This window comes from Oncorhynchus kisutch, linkage group LG16 (assembly GCF_002021735.2).
Source record: "Oncorhynchus kisutch isolate 150728-3 linkage group LG16, Okis_V2, whole genome shotgun sequence".
NCBI lineage: Eukaryota > Metazoa > Chordata > Actinopteri > Salmoniformes > Salmonidae > Oncorhynchus > Oncorhynchus kisutch.
Genome location: NC_034189.2, coordinates 25,754,979 through 25,775,517, shown reverse-complemented (window position 1 = coordinate 25,775,517; position 20,539 = coordinate 25,754,979). Strand labels below are relative to the sequence as shown.

At 43.6% G+C, this 20,539-nt stretch overlaps 1 protein-coding gene across 5 annotated transcripts in view; it reads right to left on the bottom strand.

Annotated features, from left to right (window-relative positions):
- Positions 1–1,392: 1,392 nt before the first annotated feature.
- Positions 1,393–20,539, bottom strand: part of mllt3 (MLLT3 super elongation complex subunit) — a 46,280-nt gene continuing 27,133 nt past the window's right edge. For 4 of the 5 annotated variants that reach the window (XM_020504257.2, XM_020504255.2, XM_020504258.2 and 1 more), the window contains exons 7-14: positions 18,173–18,772; positions 9,915–9,987; positions 9,704–9,757; positions 9,447–9,591; positions 9,018–9,117; positions 8,587–8,655; positions 8,088–8,159; positions 3,786–6,647 (exon numbers count right to left, since the gene is read on the bottom strand). In XM_020504257.2, coding sequence (XP_020359846.1) covers positions 6,516–6,647; positions 8,088–8,159; positions 8,587–8,655; positions 9,018–9,117; positions 9,447–9,591; positions 9,704–9,757; positions 9,915–9,987; positions 18,173–18,772 — 1,245 coding nt within the window. In that variant the 3' untranslated portion in view covers positions 3,786–6,515. Of the gene's footprint in view, positions 6,648–8,087; positions 8,160–8,586; positions 8,656–9,017; positions 9,118–9,446; positions 9,592–9,703; positions 9,758–9,914; positions 9,988–18,172; positions 18,773–20,539 lie in introns of all 5 variants that reach the window. The other variant, XM_020504254.2, reaches the window with a different exon arrangement.

The following is a 20,539-nucleotide window of genomic DNA, read 5'->3' as shown; positions in this document are numbered from 1 at the left end:
TTAACTGCCATTATACCAACATTCTATTCACACAATGCAGTCAATCCACAGCCATACACTGGCTGAAACCAGTTGATAGGATTTTTACTGAAAAATATAAATGCAACATGCAACAATTCAAGATTTTCCTGAGTTACAGTTCATATAAAGGAAATCAGTCAATTGAAGTAAATAAATTAGGCCCTAATCTATGGATTACACATGAATGCGAACACATATGCAACTATTGGTCACAGATACCTTAAAAAAAAAAAGTGGGGGAGATGTTCAGAAAACCTGTCAGTATCTGGTGTGACCACCATTTGCCTCATGCAGCACAACACATCTCCTTCGCATAGAGTTGATCAGGCTGTAGATTGTGGCCTGTGGAATGTTGTCCCACTCCTCTTCAATGGCTGTGTAAAGTTGCTGGATATTGGTGGGAACTGGAACATACTGTTGTACACGATGATCCAGAGCATCCCAAACATGCTCAACGGGTGACATGTCTGGTGAGTATGCAAGCCATGGAAGAATTGGGACATTTTCAGCTTTCAGGAATTGTGTACAGATCCTTGCGACACGGGGCTGTGCATCTTCATGCTGAAACATGAGGTGATGGCGGCAGAGGAATGGCACGACAATGGGCCTCAGGCAATGTTCCCTAAAAAACATTCATTCTGCTGAGCGCAAACCTGAAAGTTGTGAAAATTTCCAGCGCACGTTTACTGTGAACACTGAGGCTGTACCCGCTTTAAATTTGTTTTAACAGGGCCCAGTAGGATATTTGACAATAATGTAGGTCTACCAGAGTCTACAATCAAAAACAAATGGAGAAAATGCATCCCATAACATTTGTAAGAGGGAAATAGCAGTTATATCATTCAGCCTACAGTAGCAGCCAATGTGTGGAGCTCAATGTAGGCCTACATTGAAGAAAAACATGGAGCTTGACGTTAACCTGTTAATCCACTTGTCCTTCAGATAAGGTGACTGAACATGTGTTTCATGCAAGAAACTACTTTACAAAATGAAATGCATTATTTAGGGGGTCTGTGGTTGTGAGGCCAGTTAGACATACTGCTAAATTCTCTAAAATGATGGAGGTGGCTTATGGTAGAGAAATTGAAATTAAAATCTCCGGCAACAGCTCTGGACGTTCCTGCAGTCAAGCATGCCAACTGCACGCTCCTGCAGAACTTGAGGCATCGTGTTGTGTGACAAAACTGTGCATTTGAGGGCCTTTTTAATTGTCCCCAGCACAGGGTGCACCTGTGTAATGATCATGCTGTTTAATCAGCTTCTTGATATGCCACATGGATGGATTATCTTGGCAAAGGAGAAATGCCCACTAACAGGGATGTAAACAAATCTGTGCACAAAATTAGAGAGAAATAATATTTGTGCAAATGGAAAATTCAGGGCTCTTTTATTTAAGCTCATGAAACCAACACTTTACATGTTGCGTTTACATTTTTGCTCAGTATAGATAAGTTGTAAATACAACAAGTACTGATATTGTATCATAATAGCACGCACAGCTTTACAAGAAAACAAAAGGGTTTACATTAAATATTACATACATCACCTGACTTACTTTTATTTTCCTGCACAAGTAAAAACAGGATTATGCCTCTACTGCCATTCATTCCAAATAGACTGGTTTGGATTTCTCCCTGACCAATATGGCTGCCATTTTCACGCCATTCTGGAACGTTCAGGGATATGCCATAGCCCTGCTACTAATTTCAAAGCAAATTTTGTCACATGCTTTGTAAAACAGTGAAATGCTTACTTACGGGCCCTTCCCAACAATGCAGAGAATTAAAAAAATAAAATAGATAAGGAATAAATGCACAATGTGTAACGATAACTTGGCTATATACACAGGGCATGGTGTCAGCTGCAGTGAATCACAATGAGTGTAGAGTTCAAGAGAAGAGCTTAAGAAACCATGGTTGAAAAAAACGTATCTAAAAACACACTGAGGAAAGGAGTGGGAAAATGATTGAAGGATCCAGCCATGCCCAATCCATAACTATCATTGTGCGAGAAAAAGCAGCTGGACAAGCTGAGGATCAGGCCTGTTGCCTTGCAGCCTGCACCGTCATGTATATGTATACATACTGTATACTTAAACCAGACCATTGAAAAGCAGCTTAAGTGAAAGGCAGATCTCTTTGAATTGATGCAATTGGCAGCACTGCTCAGACCAAACAAGATCCTCTTCCTAAAATGGTGTGATACGATAGAAGTATACTCCCTCTTAATAAATCACTGACAAACAGGTCTGCCAGCAAAACAAGTGTATCCATACACAACAGCTTGTGGAATTGTCTTTAAAAAAGGGACTCCAGCAAAAACGAAACATTATAAATGATTATTTAAGCGATTTCAATCTTTGTCATTAAGCAACTTCCTAAAGGCAAAAAACCTGCATATAAGAACTGATCATTTTTTTGCAACAATAGTAGTGACTTTTTAAAATTTCTTCTAGAACTATAATGTCTCCTTAAGACTTCTGTTGGGATGACTCTTTCCCGCCGCTGCAAATACAGTGTGAAAACAGTCAATGGACAACTGGAGTAGCCTCTGGCTCTTACACGTTGTGGAATGGCAGAGTAAGGCGTATGATGGCGCCGTGTTAATGCGATTAGAATTGTAAATCGCATTCTCAAAATACCTTGGCATCACCATCGTCCAGCTGCTCCAATTCATTAAACAGCTGCTGAAAATGTGTTAAATTGGCTGGCTTAGCATGTCCGTTAGTGGCCATGGCCTTCCCATGTCCAACACTATACCTGCGACTCCCTGGACGCATCGCAAATGGCACCCTATTCCCATTATAGTGCACTACATCATTAATATGTAATTTGGGACACAGCAGAGTTGTCCTTACAGACAGGAAGGTCCTTACCGGGCAGGTTGTAGGGGGTACAGCTCAATAGTCTAAAGTGGCATCCTCCTCTCCCTACTTCTCTCTCAACCACACGGATCAAAATGAACAGGAATATATTCTGTGTGTTGCAGATATAAATGTAATGAAGAGCAGACAGACATAATTCCATATTCTACATGACAGAAAAATCATATCCGGTTGAGACACATTTCTATCTGCACACACTCCTGGACAGGGCCCAGGACAGCTAACCTTGGCAGCGAGCTCTGAACGAATCTGCGAGGATTTCAATTGGCGAGCAATACAGTGAACACGAGCTGAAAATCCTATTTTAAAAAAGGTTATTTCCCTGATAAAAGGCTTGAGCATGATACTTCCCCATCCCCGCCACAAAATGGGGAGTCTGGATGCCTTCCAAGCATTTGTCCGACCACCTGCATTGACAAACCTAAAAACCACGTGCTGCACAAACCGTGTCAGCTAATTAAAAAAAGAGGGGATCAACATTCTGACCTGAGTTATGTATAAAAATAAATGGTTCATGAACTACAGTTGCTTTTATGTCTCAGTGATAAACTAGGGTCCTGTTCAGGGAGTGTACTTCTCATGCTACAGAAACGGCACATACTGTGGGCTCCTCCCCCACGGCCTGGAAAAGGCTACCTATTTACTTTGTCTCGAAGATTCAGGATTCAAAACATCCTGAAACACTGGGCATTTGAAGATCCACTGAGAAATAAATCAACACTTTGTTTAAAAGGAATAGTGGCGTTTATACAGTACTTAGTGGCTAGTTGAAGAAAACTAGGGTAATCAAATGATCACGTTGTCATTGGAATTCAGTGACATGAATGAAACCTTGAATGTGAAACCTTGAATCACACAAAACCAAATGTCCTCACAAAAAGGAATTGCAACTGTGCATTTTATAGGAAATAGTCTGCAAGTTGAAAACACACAGTAAATGGGTCAGATCTGGTAGAACTGACAACAGAGACAATAAGTTCCACATTCAACCCAACACAGAACTGCACTACATTGCAACCTCATGTACCCCCCCATACATCTCAATAGGCAAGAGACGGGAGATTGAGATGACTGCTAGTGCTAGATATACAGATAACCGAGGGGGTGTATTCAATAGGGCGAAATGTTCCGAATGATGCAGATAGAAATGCAATGTATACTGTAGAGCAGAAATGACTGCCTATGCCTATTGTTCTGTAACGTTGCACCATCCTGAACAGACACGTCCCTTTGAAAAAGGTTGGTATTGTATAACTATTCCCAGCACTCACTTCTCTCCAAATAGAAGCATTCATATACATTAAGTCTACAAAAAATTAAGAACACCTGCTCTTTCCATGAGACTGACCAGGTGAATCCTATGATCCCTTATTGATGTCACTTCAATTCGTGTAGATAAAGAGACAAGTTAAAGGATTTTTAAGCCTTGAGAAATGGATTGTGTGTGTTATTCAGAGGGAGAATTGTCAAGACAAAATATTTGTGTTTGAACGGGGTATGGTAGTAGGTGCCAGGCGGACCGGTTTAAGTAAACACGGGCCAGCATCCCTGTGGAACGCTTGACACCTTGTAGAGTCCATGCCCTGACGAATTGAAGCTGTTCTGAGGGCAAAAGGGGGTTGCAACTCAATATTAGGAAGGTGCTCCTAATGTTTTGTACACTCCTGTATACAGGAAGTAATCGTGTTGCCCTCCCAAATTAGAAACATGGGGGGAGCAGTGTGGTCATTTATACAATTCAAACGGCAGACTAATTAGAAGAATAGTGATTAAATCAACCCCAAAAATTTGCTGCATGTTGTGGATCCACCAGAAGCCAGTTATAGCTTTGACTAAAACACATGATTGTAAGCTACCATTGTTTAAAATACCAAAATGTTATATTTTTTCCAACCTTCCAAGAAATGATGACATTAATAATCACAACGTTTATATACAAATAAACAATATCCCAACCAAAACCAAAATCTTTGGGCTTTGACAAGAGAAAAAAAAGAGAAATTACAAAATGTCATTGCAACAAAGTCAAAAACAAACAAAAAATGTTACATTTACAGTGACTAACTATTTTTTACCACAGGTTGCACATGTTCTCATCTGTACAAAACACAGCATTTTTATTGTATGTCCTAAGAATACACAAACTCATAAGACTGACATTGGTCAAGAAAAAAATGCAACATACTCTGCCTTTGCGTGGCCCTGTGAGCAGCTACAACCACTGGTATTCCTGTTGAGGCATCGCTCTCAGCAGACAAAATTAACTTCAACTCCTCAGGTTAGCAAAAAGGACAAAGTTACAAAAAAAAAATATATCAGTTCAGTTCTCAATTCTAATGCACAACTTTGATTTGGCAACGGAGGTCACCGTGAAATAAATAAGATTCAGTCTTACATTCGTAAGAGTACAATTTTTCCTCCTAAAATTCCAGGATTCAAAATAGTTCCTTTTTAGCTCAGGCCTGCTTACAATACTGCCCAACCAAGCAAAAAAGGCAGTAACTGCTCATTTGGTTGAAAATGTGTTATTTTTGCAACATATACATGCTTAATCATGTGGAAATGTATCCTGCCTCTATTGTATTTTGTAGAAAATGGGGGTCATGTTAGCAGTAACTGCATGAAGTTACTGTGAAACCAAGGTAAATAAAAGCCATTTCTATCAGTTCCACGCTATGAGCAGTTACTGCCTTTTTGCTTGGTAGGGCAGAATAGATTGATCAAACACTAGGCTTGGTTTCAACTTGAGCAGCGGAATACAAGTGAGAGCTTGTAAAAACAACATGCAGCACACTTTGGAAATTTGCCTCGTCATTGTCCAATACATCAATTAAAGATTTGGTACCAAGAATGGAATATACAAGTGTTAATTTCAACAATTTGAGTTCATGATTTGTCTTCAGCTCGTACCGGTGGGCACTGATAACAATTATTGTTTTGGAGGAGAGGGTAGAGTTGCCATCTTCATATAGAGGGACGTTTGATTGCCATTCAAGTCATCCGTCACAAGATCATTTAAAACTTAACGTTGTGATGACAACGCGCTGCTCCACCGTCCTTCCAGAGCGATGCATGTTGTGAAGTGCTTGCACAAGACTAACTCAGTGTTGCTATTCTCTCTCTCACACACACACACACACACACACACACAACTCAATAAATAAAGACCGACAAACGTGGTAAGGCAGTGTTGAACATGCACCATTCATCACAAAGAACGCCAAAAAATTCAATACATGGTAATAATATGCACATTAGTTTTAAAAGCAAGGTCACGGTTTCTTTACCACGTTTTTTTGTCAACTGTGGAATTTCTCAAGGCTTTCTGGGTGATATTCCTGGTCGACAGGACTCATCTCCAGGGTGACGACACGCCGATCCGGTCTGTGCTTACGGGCTACCTTGGTCGCGTGGAGAGACAGGATCCAACGAGCATTGTGGAGCGACCAGAAGGCCAGGCACTAAGACCCGGGGCAGGGCCCGGCCGTGGCAGGTCATCTTTTTGCGTTGCAGTGAAAAGTACATTTTTTGGGGGTGGGGGGGAACAAAAGAGGAAGATTCCTAAGTTCTTCCAACATTGTTCCTTGCAGCAGCCAGCAGCTCCAAGACCTCATGACGTTCCAGACGTTTCTAGGTAACTCTGGAGCTTCCGCACCGTAGTTTTGTCCAGGGAGCAGAGGTCAAAGTCAAAAGTGGTGTTTGTGATGTGGAAGTGTCCAGTCTCCTCGATGAGGTTCACTATCTGTGAGGGGAAAGAAGTCACAGATAGAAAGTCAACAAACCCTTAGACTACAGTCTGTAAACCCTAATCCTACCAAGTACGGAGGAATTGTACACATTTCCTTTGTTAAATCATCCACATTCAACATAATTAGGAAGTTGTCCTAATGTTTGGTATATTGACCAGCAGCAGAGTTTCCACCCTATACAGTCTCAGGGAGCAGCCTAGTCAGACAATGTTGGACCGCACACTATACAATAGACTAATTCAAAACAAATTTGTGGGAAGCGTCATTGAAAGGTGGGTGGGCTAGTGTCGGTTTTTACTACAATGAATTTGGAATGGGGACCCCCCCCTAATTCACTCCACTGTACTCCTTGCATGTGAACTCTATCAGAGAGGGAGAGGCCCAAATAGGAAATATGCTTTTTCCTTGGCTGGTGTCTTATTGGTTCCAGCTCTCCTCCGATAGGGAAGTGTGTGCGTGTGTATGCGTCTATCTTGCAGTGATTACTGGAACTCCGGTGTCTGACGCCGTGGCGGTGTTGTAACGTAATGGGTGACCCTAGCCTGATCCGTTTCATACTACAAAGCACCGGTTGGGCCTCCATGTGGAACGCATTTCTCCTCCCTCCCTCCCTGAGCGCCGGCCGGACCAGGAGTGCAGGGAGACTCGGCCAATTGTTATGACATGGAAGATAGAATTCAGATGCTTTCAAGCAGAGTCTCAACACACACCCCTCCCCCCGTATCCGGGGAGAAGGAACCACACCAAGATTACCGGACCTGGTTTTGGTCAGGTAGGACAGCACTTTGGCAGATGCTACAGATTCATTTCTATTGAAAATAAACTGGCCACATTTTCTTGATTCTTCTTCTTCAAAAAAATAAAAATAAAAATGAAATGACTCCATTGCGGTTTTTCCAAAAAGAGGCAAAATAGCATTGGGAGGTTGGAAAGTTAATCATTCACATGTCTCATTCAGAGGCTGTGAAACACTGCTATGACACTGAAGTCTCCAAGCGCTCTGAGGATTAGCTTGATTATGCCGTGAGTTAGCGCTCGGTTCGCTGATGTTGTGCGGGGAGGAGTTTTTCCACCGATGCTCGGAGCCAAACTTCTCATTAGGAGAGCGAGCCCACTCCTTGGCAACGGTGGCTGGGAATCTCCATTAATGCGGTCATATGATAGGCCTTGTGAACATAAGCAAGAGGACGTGTACTTTTAGATGGAGTGGAGAAAAAAAGGTTAGCCAAATCATCAATAATTGCCAGACACCTATACGAAGTCCTCAATTATAATGTGCTGTGTAACAGATACAGCATGAAGCCCAAACAAAACTACCCTAGCAAGCGACATCTTACATGCAAACATGAACCGGCAAACGTACGGGTTCATCCTCCGAGAACACATGTATTAGTACAGCAAACCCACACAAACAAAACACTATTGGACCACACCTGTTGGAGTATGTGCCTCTCTCTCAGTGTCATCAGTCGTCTGTGTAGCTCCACCAGCTCATCCAGGTAAGCCTGAGAGAGAGAGATGGAAAGCACGGGCCATCAGCATGGGGGATGAGTTCAACTAAACAAGACTTGATTTTTTTTTTTTAACTGGGTCAAATCCGAATGTCATGTACGTGAGCCGTGGTTTGATTTAAAATTTGCCTGGGACGACAACGATGCCAACTGCGTTGTCGCAAAAGTGCAAACCAAAGCAAACCTCCAACTTTCCTGTGTGCATTTGAACCATGTCCGTTACCTATTTACACCATCTGGGACTATGACAGGGAGACTAACCGTATGATTATCAGGAAGACTGTCTCCTGTCCATTTGCAAGAGCCTTGGTGACCGCAGACACTTCGATTTAGGACTGCAAATGTCCTGGCTACAATACCGTTCAATTACACCGATATGACCTTATCTCTGTAAAACCCCAACAACAAGGAAGCTACTCACCTTGTCACAGTCAATGTTTTTATTCTTATCCTGCTTCGTTTGCTTAATGGGGCTCTTCACCTCCAGTATCTGCAAGACATCAGGGTTGTATTCATCAGTACACAACGTAGCAATAACTTTGGTAACGAAAAACAAGCGTTTATTAGCCAAGTTCAGGTAGGCCCCTCCCAATTTTGACCCATTTCCTTTCATTTTGTTTTTGTGAATACGACCCAGATAAGGGATCATCATATGTACCCACTGGAAAACCACTGCTTTGTTTAAAATGTACACAACGGTCATTATTTACGAGTAGCATTGTGGCTGGCGCACAAGGGAAACGCATCCTGGGAATTATAGGATGCTAAGACTGATGTTTCCATACAAGCCGTGTCTAAAACCAATAACAACTGTGTTCAATTTCATAATGTTGATGATTTTATTAGTCTTACCTGGTTATTACTGGTGTTTATTAAAGGCGGGGGCTCGTGGCGAGAGTGGGGAGAAGGCGCTGAGCTGTTCTCACTCTCAGTGCCGTCACTCAAGCTGACCCTGCAGAAAAGGAGGATGACAACCATTGGAATACTATACAACTGTATTACTGATAATGGACCATTATTCAAATAGGACAATGTTTTTTTTGTGGTTGTTTTTCCATCCAATCGAACCACACACACAGAGCACAAGGTCAGAGCAGCATCCCTGAAGCTATTTTGAGATGAAGAGCCTTGCTTAAGGGCACAACGGTAGAGGTAGTACCTGAGATGGCATATAATACCAGTAACCTTTAAGTTGCCAGTTCATTAAAGCCCCATTGAAAATGACCCTGGGGGCCCCCCCCAAAGGGCCATGTTGCCATGACAAACCTAGGCACTACCTACCGGCGGTGGCGGTGTGTCATGTGCGTGTGCATTTGTCGCTCCAGGTCAGAGTCCATGTCGTTGTCATCGTTGTCGTCCTCCTCCGAATCATCCTCGTTGTCGTCGGAGTGCAGGTCGTGAATTATTGAACGAAGGGGACCCAACACTGTGTGTAGAGAGAGAGCGAACATTCGTAAAGAGGAAACAATTTGATAGTGACTAATCATGCCCAGTCTCGCGATCCCATCCATGGATTGTGTAGTCAGGTGTGAGGTTACCTGTGTGGGCTGTGGCAGGGACGGCCCCTACCTTCCTGCGGACGAATTCAGCCACTGTGTCCATGGAACAAAATCACAACATGGGAGTGAAGGGGAAGAGATGCAACATGTTATACCCCATTTGGGGTGGCCAATAAATAAATAAAAATAGAATGATTGTCATTTCCAGGTGATCTGGAGAAAAGTGTGTATGCATAGGTTCTGGTGTTACCTTGGCGTTTGTGGCTGGCTGCAAATCCTGAACTGGAACTAGAGCTTGAACTGGCTGGACTGGGCTGCTCCGACTGGGAAGAGGAGGGGGAAAGAGAGATCAGTGACCCAGACATGATCTACTACATGGCAAATGTCAGTGCTCACAGAGTGCAAAGCCCCTTGGGTAGGGTGCAAACACTGGACACAAAACACTGAGTCCGCAGCCCACGCTTCAAGTCTAGTTAGGGGGGCATAACATTTCCACAGAGGGCCATGGTAGTGTGTGTGTCACGTAGAAATGCGAGGGGATTGGAGATCAGAATTTTTGTTTGTAGATAATTGGGACTATCTTCCATCCTAAAAAGGCATAACAGTGCTTGCTTCCACCGTAAATCTGGGCTTGTCAAACCCAAACATGGTAGACTTACAACGCTTCACAAGGTTGAAAGCAGTATTCACCCCCCTCAACACACTAAATAGACAGTTGGGCAGGAAGGCAACCATTGAAAGGTAGACTGCAGCATGTCAATATAAAAAAGGGAATTTGGTTCAATTTTCACATACAAAAGACAACATTTCTGGAGCAAGCCAGAAAATCCCAATTAAGTTCCCGCATACCCATCCACATAATACTTTCACACGGCTGCACGCCCATATCAACTCAAGCGGTCTGGGGTGAATTTGGTCCTATTCAGAGCCATCATGGTGCCTAAGTATCATACAAACAAATTCTAATGAGAAAAACATATTGATCACTGGTCTCGACTGGGAAAGAAGTCTAACCTCAATGGAACTTCCTGGTTAAATAAAACCAGCAATTTATGAAGCCCTTCTTACATCAGCGGATGTCACAAAGTGCTGTACAGAAACCCAGCCTAACACCACAAACAGCAAGCAATGGAGGTGTAGAAGCATCAAATACTTCCCAATTCTTGCAAGTTGTGTGCATGTCCAGTATTAAATATAATTTTAACAAATACATTTCAAATCAGAGATTGACAAAAAGTTAACGACCCACCAAACCACGTTTCTTAACACCTGCCTGCACCAATGTGTCGGAGGAAACACCGTTCACCTGACGACTGAGGTCAGCCTGCAGGCACCCAGCCCTCCACAAGGAGTCGCTAGAGTGTGATGGGCCACGTAAAGCCCCCCCAAACCCTGGGGGGCCAAACCCTCCCCTAATGCGGACGACGCTGGGCTAATTGTGTGCCGCCCTGTGGGACTCCGGATTACGGCCGGTTGCGATACAGCCCGGGATCAAACCCAGGTCTGTAGTGACGCCTCTAGCACTGCAGGAGGCATCTGCAACTTCTTTACTGGATATGTGGCTCTCCCAACCATTCAATTTCTCCTTAGTACAGTTCCTACTGGGCTTATGGTTATAGGCTGCCATAATAGCTAATAAGAGTCCAGAAAGCCTATTAAGTGCATTAAATCCTTAGGAAGACAGGGCTCTGTAAGCAGGCTTGGCACCCCGGTGGCGTGAGTGGCAGTGATGAAATCCCTGGCATGGGCCAATAAGGAGAGAATGTGACAGGTTTACTGGCTGGGCTCCGAGGGGCTCCTGTATTTACAACGTACATGCACAACATTCACTCTCCCGTCACTGTAGAAACGCTAACATGTGTGGGTGAGCAATGGCTTGGTTCCAATACTTTGAAAATGCCTCCTTCCTTCATGTATGGGCTAATCACTAATTGATGGTATTATGTTAACCAAGACAATTTGAGTGAACAAAAAGGAGATGGGTATTTGAATTAAGAGACTATAGGAGGACATCATACATTATCATATCATGACACTCATACCAGGGAGGAAGATGAGTGCCTAAATGTACCAATCTACTGTGCTCCAAATGACACCAGAAGTTCTGTTACCTATTACACCAACTTTCATATCCATGTCAGTCTAACAAAAAAGTTTTACATTTTGCCACTGTTTTAAGTTAGTGCAAAGGGGGTGATAGTTCCTTTCAGTAGAGAAAGAGATGAAAATCTGCAAGTTACCATTAAGTTAATCCTCCTTAGAAGGCTGCACAAAAGGAAATCTGAAGAAGCCATTAAAGTTAATCTGAATTAATTTGTTTACATTCCTCTCAGATGACCCCTTGGAAGAACCAGGCCTGGGTCTCTTGAACAATACCAAACTCACAGAAGTGTTCTGGCCCTCCAGCCAAGGTAGCACAAAGCAGTGATTTACAGCCAGGACAGGGCTGATACAAAATGTTTTCAGCTTATAAAACGCTTGATAGGGCAGTCTTATGAATACACCTGCTGCAACAAAGAAACGGTGGATTTAAAAATCGAATAGAGCCTGAATGGAGAGGACAAGCTATTTTCCTGAGGCAACAAAAATAATTAATTGAATTGGAAAATTTCCAGGTGATGGATCTATGCCTTATATGGTGTGGCTTCGGTTTCCTGTCTGGCCTGTGAGGTGTGCTGCAAGGCTGTGTACGATTTCCATTCCAAATTGGGGAAGAGTCAACAAACTTCCATTACCACACACACACAAAAAAACTCCTCCTCCCCTCACTTCTACCAAGATCTGGGCTGAGTATTGATGCTGACAAGTGTCTGGCTGGCAAGTGTAGGGGTAAGCCCATTAAAACCAAGCCCCCCTGTGGGGTCCCACAGAGTCATGAGGGAATCTTTGATGTTCTCGCTCTCCCTTTCTTTTTGGAGCATTTTACAGCCTGTTTGTCTGTCTGGGTGTCTCGCTGACATCAAATGCATGGTCAGAGGCCTCGGTTGTAAATCAAGAGGCTTTTCTTCGTCTTTGGTTGTCCAGCCAAAAACGAGAAACTTGTAAAAAAAAATAAAGGGCATTTCAGAGCTTGTGGAGAGCACCACGTTAAAAATCATCTGGTCTGGCATTTGTGCTGTGTCCCAGAGAGAGAGAAAGAGAGAGAGTGAAGGAGAGAGCTGGAGATTACCAAGGCCTATCCCTTACCCTTCACCCTGCCTTGATTAATAGCAAAGCTGTAACGGTACGGTACATTACTTTTTTAAAGCTAATGAAAAAGTGACTTCAATCAAAACTGACAGACAGCAACTGTGGTGCAACAGCTGAAAAGATGCAAGAACCAGCCACTAGCTAAACATAAAAAGACAGAACAAAATAGCCACACTGCTTAAAATTCCCACTACCATTGTACAAATAGTTAGGTGAAACAGCACAGACATACTACTAAAGTCAACCACATGCCCATAAAATAAGGAAGAGTATTATTTGTCAGTGTTATATTTTAGCTGGCTCTTGAAGCACTGTGTGGGTTAAGCCAAACGTGACTAAGTCATCATTGGTTTCGTCCTCCATATCGCAAGAAATCAGCCACAACTCATCCCCTCAATATTTTTTAAAAATGTAAATAAGCAGGGAAGACGACAGAAAAAAGGAATTGAAGGGATAGTTCAGAAATTACACAAAGACAAATTGGTTTCCTTGCCATATAAGTAGTCCATGGACACGGTATGACGGCAATCCGTGGCTTTGGTTTAGTTTGTCACTGTTTACACATGCTAATGTGTTAGAATGTGGAACAAATCCCATTCAAGTCATACACCGAGTCGATATTCCCCTCGACCACACTCAAATTGAGTCAAACATTCTTTCCCATTCACCACTATTGTAAGAGAGCCACCTTTGTCAATATTTTGTTATACAGAATTACCTAAACAGGCCGTGTTGTTCAATGTGCATGTAACCTGGTAAAAGTCCCAACCCACGGTTCGTAATGCTTCCACGTAGGGAAATAGAGCCTGTGAGAAGAGCCCTGTTACTTCAAGCGACCCAGTGTCAAAGTAGGCTACACGTAGTTGTGTGGAAAACCTTTTATCACAGGTAAAACATCTAACTTGTTTAGTATATTGAATTTGTAACTCCACTCACTACTTGTAGCGTATAACGTTAGTCTGCGTCGTTAGTTTTGGCAAGTTTAACGCTCCGGTCGGTAGCTAGCATATTGCTGCTAGCACCGTTATAAGTAGTGAGAATGCTCTGGAGCAGGCATTGTTGAAAAGTAATTGTTTGACATGTACTTTTCTTAAATATAGTTTTGTAATTGACTAAAATGAGCAGACAAGAAAATTGCGTTTCAAAACGATTCTGCTGTGAGCCAATGTGGTAACCAAATGTTTTCCCGCACAGGCGGGCAGGGCCGCGTCATTCTATCTAATACCGATGCGCGAAAAATGCTAATATCGGTCGGAAGTCGCGTGACTTCATTTTCGCATCTCCCAAGCCCTTTAAGGGAGTTGCAGCAATGAGACAAGGTAGAAGTTGGGGAGAAAGGGAGAGGTAAACAAATAAATTGTATTTTGACATTTACATTTCACACCTAGCTAAAATAGGTTTTTCACAGAACATACCAAAACTTATTTGTAGGGAGAATGATGACTAAAGGCCAACACGGACTTCTTCCAATTCTCCAGCAGAGGTCTATGTACTGTAGTACTGTGTCCTCTCCAGCCAATCAGTAGCATTTGTTGATTAAGTATGAGCCAGGGAGAAATGGAAACTAGTAGGAGTGCATCCCTGGGCTAAAGACTACAAAATACCATGAGAAAAACAATACAGTATCCAGCAGAAGAAATAGGCAATGACAGACAATGCATCCAAGTGTGTGTGTGTGACCACATGGTTGTGTAACTGGGAGCTTTAAACCTCATCCAAGTGGAAGACTAAGGGGAAAGGCACTTTGAAGCTAAATGACAGATCATTTTCTTGTCTGATCTGTGGCCCCGAGACACCACACAAAGTAAAGATACATCTACTCCTTCCCCCGCTATGACATGCAACTTCCAGGATGTGTGTCTATGTCTGGTGACTGTAGAGGCTAAGGCCTAACCCTAGACAGCAACTCGAACCAAAGCGACTGACTTTCTTGCCTAGTATGGTTCAGCCCTGGGGAAAGCCTTCTGTAATTCATTGTACTACACAGGAGAGCAAGGGGAATACGAGATGGAATTCCATTCAAATTCTAGAGGCGTGCGAGCAGCCACAAATCGCCTCCCTGGTTATGAGGATACAGCCTCTTAATCTACGGGCCCGGGCTGCCAAATAGAGCCCTCTCTAACCCTGGTCTCTGAAACCATATACCCTTGTTACAGTTTATGAACTTCTCTCAGATCCAAAGACTTAGTCAATCAAGAGGGCCAAAGATTAGCCTTCATTCAGAATTATGAGGTCTTCTAGTGTGCTGGAGTCAAAAACACAGACAGAAACTAAATGGAGCTCACGTGGTCCGAGTAAGAAACCCACATCTTAGATGTCCATTTTCATAGCACGTAAGGCCATTAGCCCATTTTTAATACTGCAGACATTTGATTTGCACCTAAACCAGGAAACCCACACATGTCTTGGTTTAAATGTTACTTTTCAAAGTGCTTGTGCAAAAGCTGCAGCAACAGAACATCGTTAATGTGACAAACTCTCGCATGGTGGCGGCAACTTTGTAGTCAACTAACAATAAATTAAATCAGGAAAATGCATGTCTTAAATACAGTATGTCCCTAGTAGTGCAGTTATATCCCCTTTGAAGCATATTTTCTTCACCTGTGCTGCAGTGCAGGGAAACCTTCAATCAGCCCAACTGTAACAAGGATAAACTGGTTTTAACAACTTCTCTTCCCAATAGACAGTAGAAGGCCCCAAAGAAACATCCACCATTACTTTCGCGAGAGAGCGCAGGCGCGAGAAGTGAGGACAAAAGGTAGGGAAACTTCAATAGCCGTCACCTCCGACAACAAACATGCAGCTGGTCTACTGGTTTATGGGCCAGGGCTTCTTCAGTACATCGTAAATCTCACAGCCATTCTGCTTTCGGGGCTTTTGTCTTGCCTTGCTCAAAGCCACCAAAGCAGACCTCTTATAGGACAATAAACGGGACTTTAGTATTAGGTTGCCCCCATCAATCTGCCGTCTCATCTCTTTCAGTCTACCGAAGCCACCAGTTATTTGCAACGACTCTTGCACCGGTTCTATGCACACTCACTGGACTCTACCCACACATTACACTAACACGCCAACACACCACAAACAAGTGTATTGACACTACAGACACTTTCACACGCTTCAAACATGCTGCTGCTAATCTGTTTATTATATATCCTGACTGCCAAGTCACTTTTACCCATACCTACATGTACATATTATCCTACCTCGTGCCCCTGCACATTGACTCGGTACCGGTACTCCTTGTATATAGTCTTGTTATTATATTGTGTTACCATTTCATTTTTGTGCAAATTTTTGGACATGTGACTATTAGAATTTTATTTGAAGTGTGATACAAGTACAAGATGAACATTGCTGGACTGGGCCAAAACGTCAGTTAATTCACTCTCAATTCAGTGGAAGGTTGATCAAACAAGGTCGTATTGATGTGAATTAAGGTGCCGTGCGCTCTCAGTTTGGTCATGTAGTAGATCAATCTGACAAAAATGACTGTTTAACTCATGGACATGTAGCACTACACAAACATAAAACCAACCACAAACCACCCTATTGCGCTGAGAAAGAGTCAGGAAGGCATGCAACATGTGCAGTGTACACAGCCTACACATTTTGTATTGACGAGGGACCAACTTGTGTACTGTTGTGCAATAGTAGGCCAATGCTTACACCGAAGGACAAATTCATGAAACAGCCTGTGTTTCCATTACATGACAGAAGTTAACCTAAAATACAATCTGTTCATATGATCTACCCATGTGTAGTTGTGGGGCCTTCATTAGACTTTCTTCTTCTTGTTACTTTCTCCCTCCCCTTTGGTAGTTCCTTGGTTTCCCCCAGGCCTACACAGCGTGGCAGAAGCCCAGATCAAATGAAGGTTCGCGTTAGGCGTAAGCAGGGATAGCCAGGACTGGGCCACCAGAGTCGTCAAGGCAGCTTGTGGAGGACCGACCACCTGGTATTTGTCTCCACTCGCCCTGCACCCACCCCACTTCCCATTTATGACCATTCCTGTAGGGCAAATTCCTCCCCCCACCAACACCACACGCACACATTTGGCTTTGGGCTGCAATGGCTCTGCTGGTTCTGGCGGGGAAATGGTTAAGGGAGATTATCACCTGTGTGTGTAATGTATTTGTAGCGGGACTGGTGAACACACCATGGGCATGAAAGAAAATTTGAAAGCAAACGGAGAAAGATAACGAGATGCTTCTGACAAATGCAGAATGGTTGCCCCCTTTTTCCAAAAGGCAAAAGATTGAAGAGGAGCTCTTGGCTATTCCTGGCGTCCTTCTGCATTCTCCTTGGGTGCCGTAAAACCATAAATCTCCCAGCTTGCTTCTCTGCTAATAACAGTCCCCATTTTGTTAAGATCCTTTACTGAACGTGTGAGGAGCTGGCAACACTCTGAAAGGCCTACTGTTATCTCTCAAGGTCTAAATATGACTCCGTTATTCCCATCTTAACACTTACAAAAGGAACTAGAATGTGGTATGTAAAAATAATTTCCCAGATCTCTAATCCTTTGCACAGAGTATCAAATTTAACCAAATTGTCAACTAAAAAAAAAGTATTCAGAATGCAACAGTTGACCATGCAACCTGGATCTAGCAGAACATTCTAAACCTGCAAACATGATTGTCGCTTTGCATGGGCAGCTTTTTTGGCTATGTCAAAATGGGGCACTGGGAGGTAAATTCATGAAGGTGGGGTGGTGGTTTAGGAGGTATCCATTTCCTGTTTCCTTCTAAACAAAAGCAGCCCCTCTGCAGCTGCACACCAACCATGTTTATGAGCCACCCCCTTGGACTCGGTCATTAGATGTTTATTGCCTGGTCATGCGGAGGATGAGACTGACCAAAAGAACAGACCCACTTTTAAAACCAGAGGATTCAATAACCTCCTTCCTGCACTAGGCAGAAACTCCACTCTGCTACCTAATACTAAAAAGTCCAGTAGGCTCTATGGGCATACTCGTATGGTAATGTGTAAAAATGCTAACTAGAAAGATTGATTCCTATCGGTTGTTCCTGAATGTGAAGCCGTAACAGTGCAAACAAAATGGACAAACTTTATTGCTGCAAAGGTACACCTGGTTTCACCACTCACTGATTTGAAGGGACAAAAACCAGCAGACACTGGCCACGAGTATCAGAATTGCTCATCCCTAAAGAAATTATTTTTAAAAAATGTAGGTTAACATCTTTTTACAGCTACAGAGTAGAGCCCAGAAGACATGAAAGTATAATTCAACTCTTCCAATGTGGTCAAGGCAGACCGCACAAACCTACAAACACAAAATACATAGGCTCCACTCACATCTGATTTGGTGGACATATTGTCCTCCATGTCGGAGTCGTTGGCGTCCCTCAACTCCGAGAACGGAGGTAGCGTCGGCGCCTTCCTGCGCTCCCCCAGCGCCTCACCGCCGTCCACCCGCACTTTAGCGGGCCGCACCTGGGATTTGTCCTTCAGCAGTTTCTTTTCCGAGTAGTGGGATTGGGGGTACGGCAGCAACGAGCCCCCCGGCGGCTTTAACGTCAACTCCGAGAAGCCCTTCTTGCGCTTTTTGGTCAGGTGGTCCTCGCTGTCGGTGATGGACAGTCGCTTGTTAGTCCCTGTCCCATTCCCAGCCCCGTGCGAGTAGCCCCCATCCTGCCGGTGCTCCTTGGACATGGCCTTGGGCTCCTTGAAGCCCATCTTGGGGATGGGGGGGTTGTCCCGAAGAGGCTGGTTCTCTTTGGGTTTCTTGGATGGATCTTTGGAGGCTTTGCTTGGTTCCCTGCTACAGTCTCTGAAGGCACTTTTGGGCTCTTTCAAAGGCTTGTCCTTGTAGTCCTTGGAGGGTTTGTGGAGCTTGGATGAGCTGGTGGTGGTGGTGGTTGTGGTGAGGAGAGAGTCAGATCCTTTGAAGCCGTCCTGCAGCGAAAAGCACATAGATTAGGTCTCAATTTATTTGGATAGTCTCCTATAGGATGGTCGATCAAGCTATCAACTTTAACTCTTCATGTGCAACAACCTCCTCTAAGGTTAAGTTGGGTTTTGAGCTACCTTCAGGTTTAATGGATAGTTGAACAGTTTATTGATATGTTTCACTAACTAAGTGATTATCTGAATAACAAGTTCTATGATTTGGATTAAGTACAGCCCGCACAAGCTACGTACATAATGAAAAAGGTTAGTTCAGCCCTAACTAACACTCAGAGGATTGCACACTGGCAAGAGGGAAGATGGAGAAATCCCGCCTCAGGGTCAGTGGACACGATGGGGCTAAACACCTAATTGGTTTGTTTGACCCACTTTGTTGCTAATCGTCAGCATGTCAATGAGCTCAGCTAATAACTCCCTTGATCCATAGTGGAGGGTATGGGCCTAAAAGTACATTTTTGATCTCAAGGGCTTTTCTATATACACACACACACACACACCACTGAAATTAGTCTTGATCAACTGTTGACTAGATATCCAGGGAAATGGTTAGGGATGATGCAATTTGAGGTTTGCCACTTCAGTGAGATTTGTTGGGGTCAAAAAAATAATACTTAACACTACAGGGACTTATTTACTTGGCTTCCAGCGCTGAAGGCTTGATTACAATGCTCAAATCAATACGCCCTAGACAAATAAATGAGCAAAGAAAAGGTTTGGTCTGGTCATGGCATTTTAAAAGGAGTCTTAACACTGTGTGTTCATTTTGAGAAAGCCTTGTGCCACCCTGGGGTTCTGTACTGCTATTCTAGAAAAAAAAAAGGTTTACTTGAGAAAAGAGCTGGGAACTTGTTCTGTCCAGAATGTGGGGGAAGGGAGGGATGACTCAACAGCTGTAAGTGTGACCTTAAAGTGGCCCGACTGGTGAGCAAACCTGGAGATGGAAGCAACTAAAGCCAGTGCATTCTCTTTTCACTAACTAAACGACACAGGCCGTTTGTCCCGGGGTCACGCCTGCTGGCCCCCGTCAATATTTCATCAATGCCATGAAGCCATTAAGCAAGTCTAGACGGGGGGGGGGGGGGGGGGGGGGGGGTGTTACGACCTGCCCAAACTACCTCCAAAACCCTTTTATTTTGCTCCTGACCCTGGGACGTAAAGCTGCTAACCCACTCACACAAAACTACTCCCACCAACAAACACTCTGGCTGCCCAGGGCCAAAAACTTTAAAGGCCGTTTATAGCAAAGTTTTACTGGTCTGAAAGTGATGCGCTTCGCCAATAACAGCCCCAATACATTAACTGGCCACAAAAACAGCACCCGATCCCCCCCCCCACTGGTACTTGCCACTCCAGAGTATATGGATGTGTGCATCATCTACTTTACTGCAGTCTACTTGTTACAATCACCTGCTACTCAGTGCTATGTACAGAGAATATTACTTTCAAAGCTGCTTATGCACCTTATAACTGTCAAGGCAACTAAGAAACTAACTGGTCCTTTACGCATTGTGCTGTTTTGTAGTTATGTGCAACAATTGAGTTTTGGTCATTTAGTCTATAAAAATGCAGTTATAGTCAAGTAAAACTTGGCAGACTGCCCATAGCAATCAGTAACACTTAAAAAACAAAAACAAGTCGGGTACAAGTGAACCGGAGGGAGAGGAGACCACAGTAGGTGGATTGCCATTGGACGTTAGTGGAAGATAATGGTAGAACTACTGTGCGCGTGTGACCCCCTCCGCTCCATCAGTAATC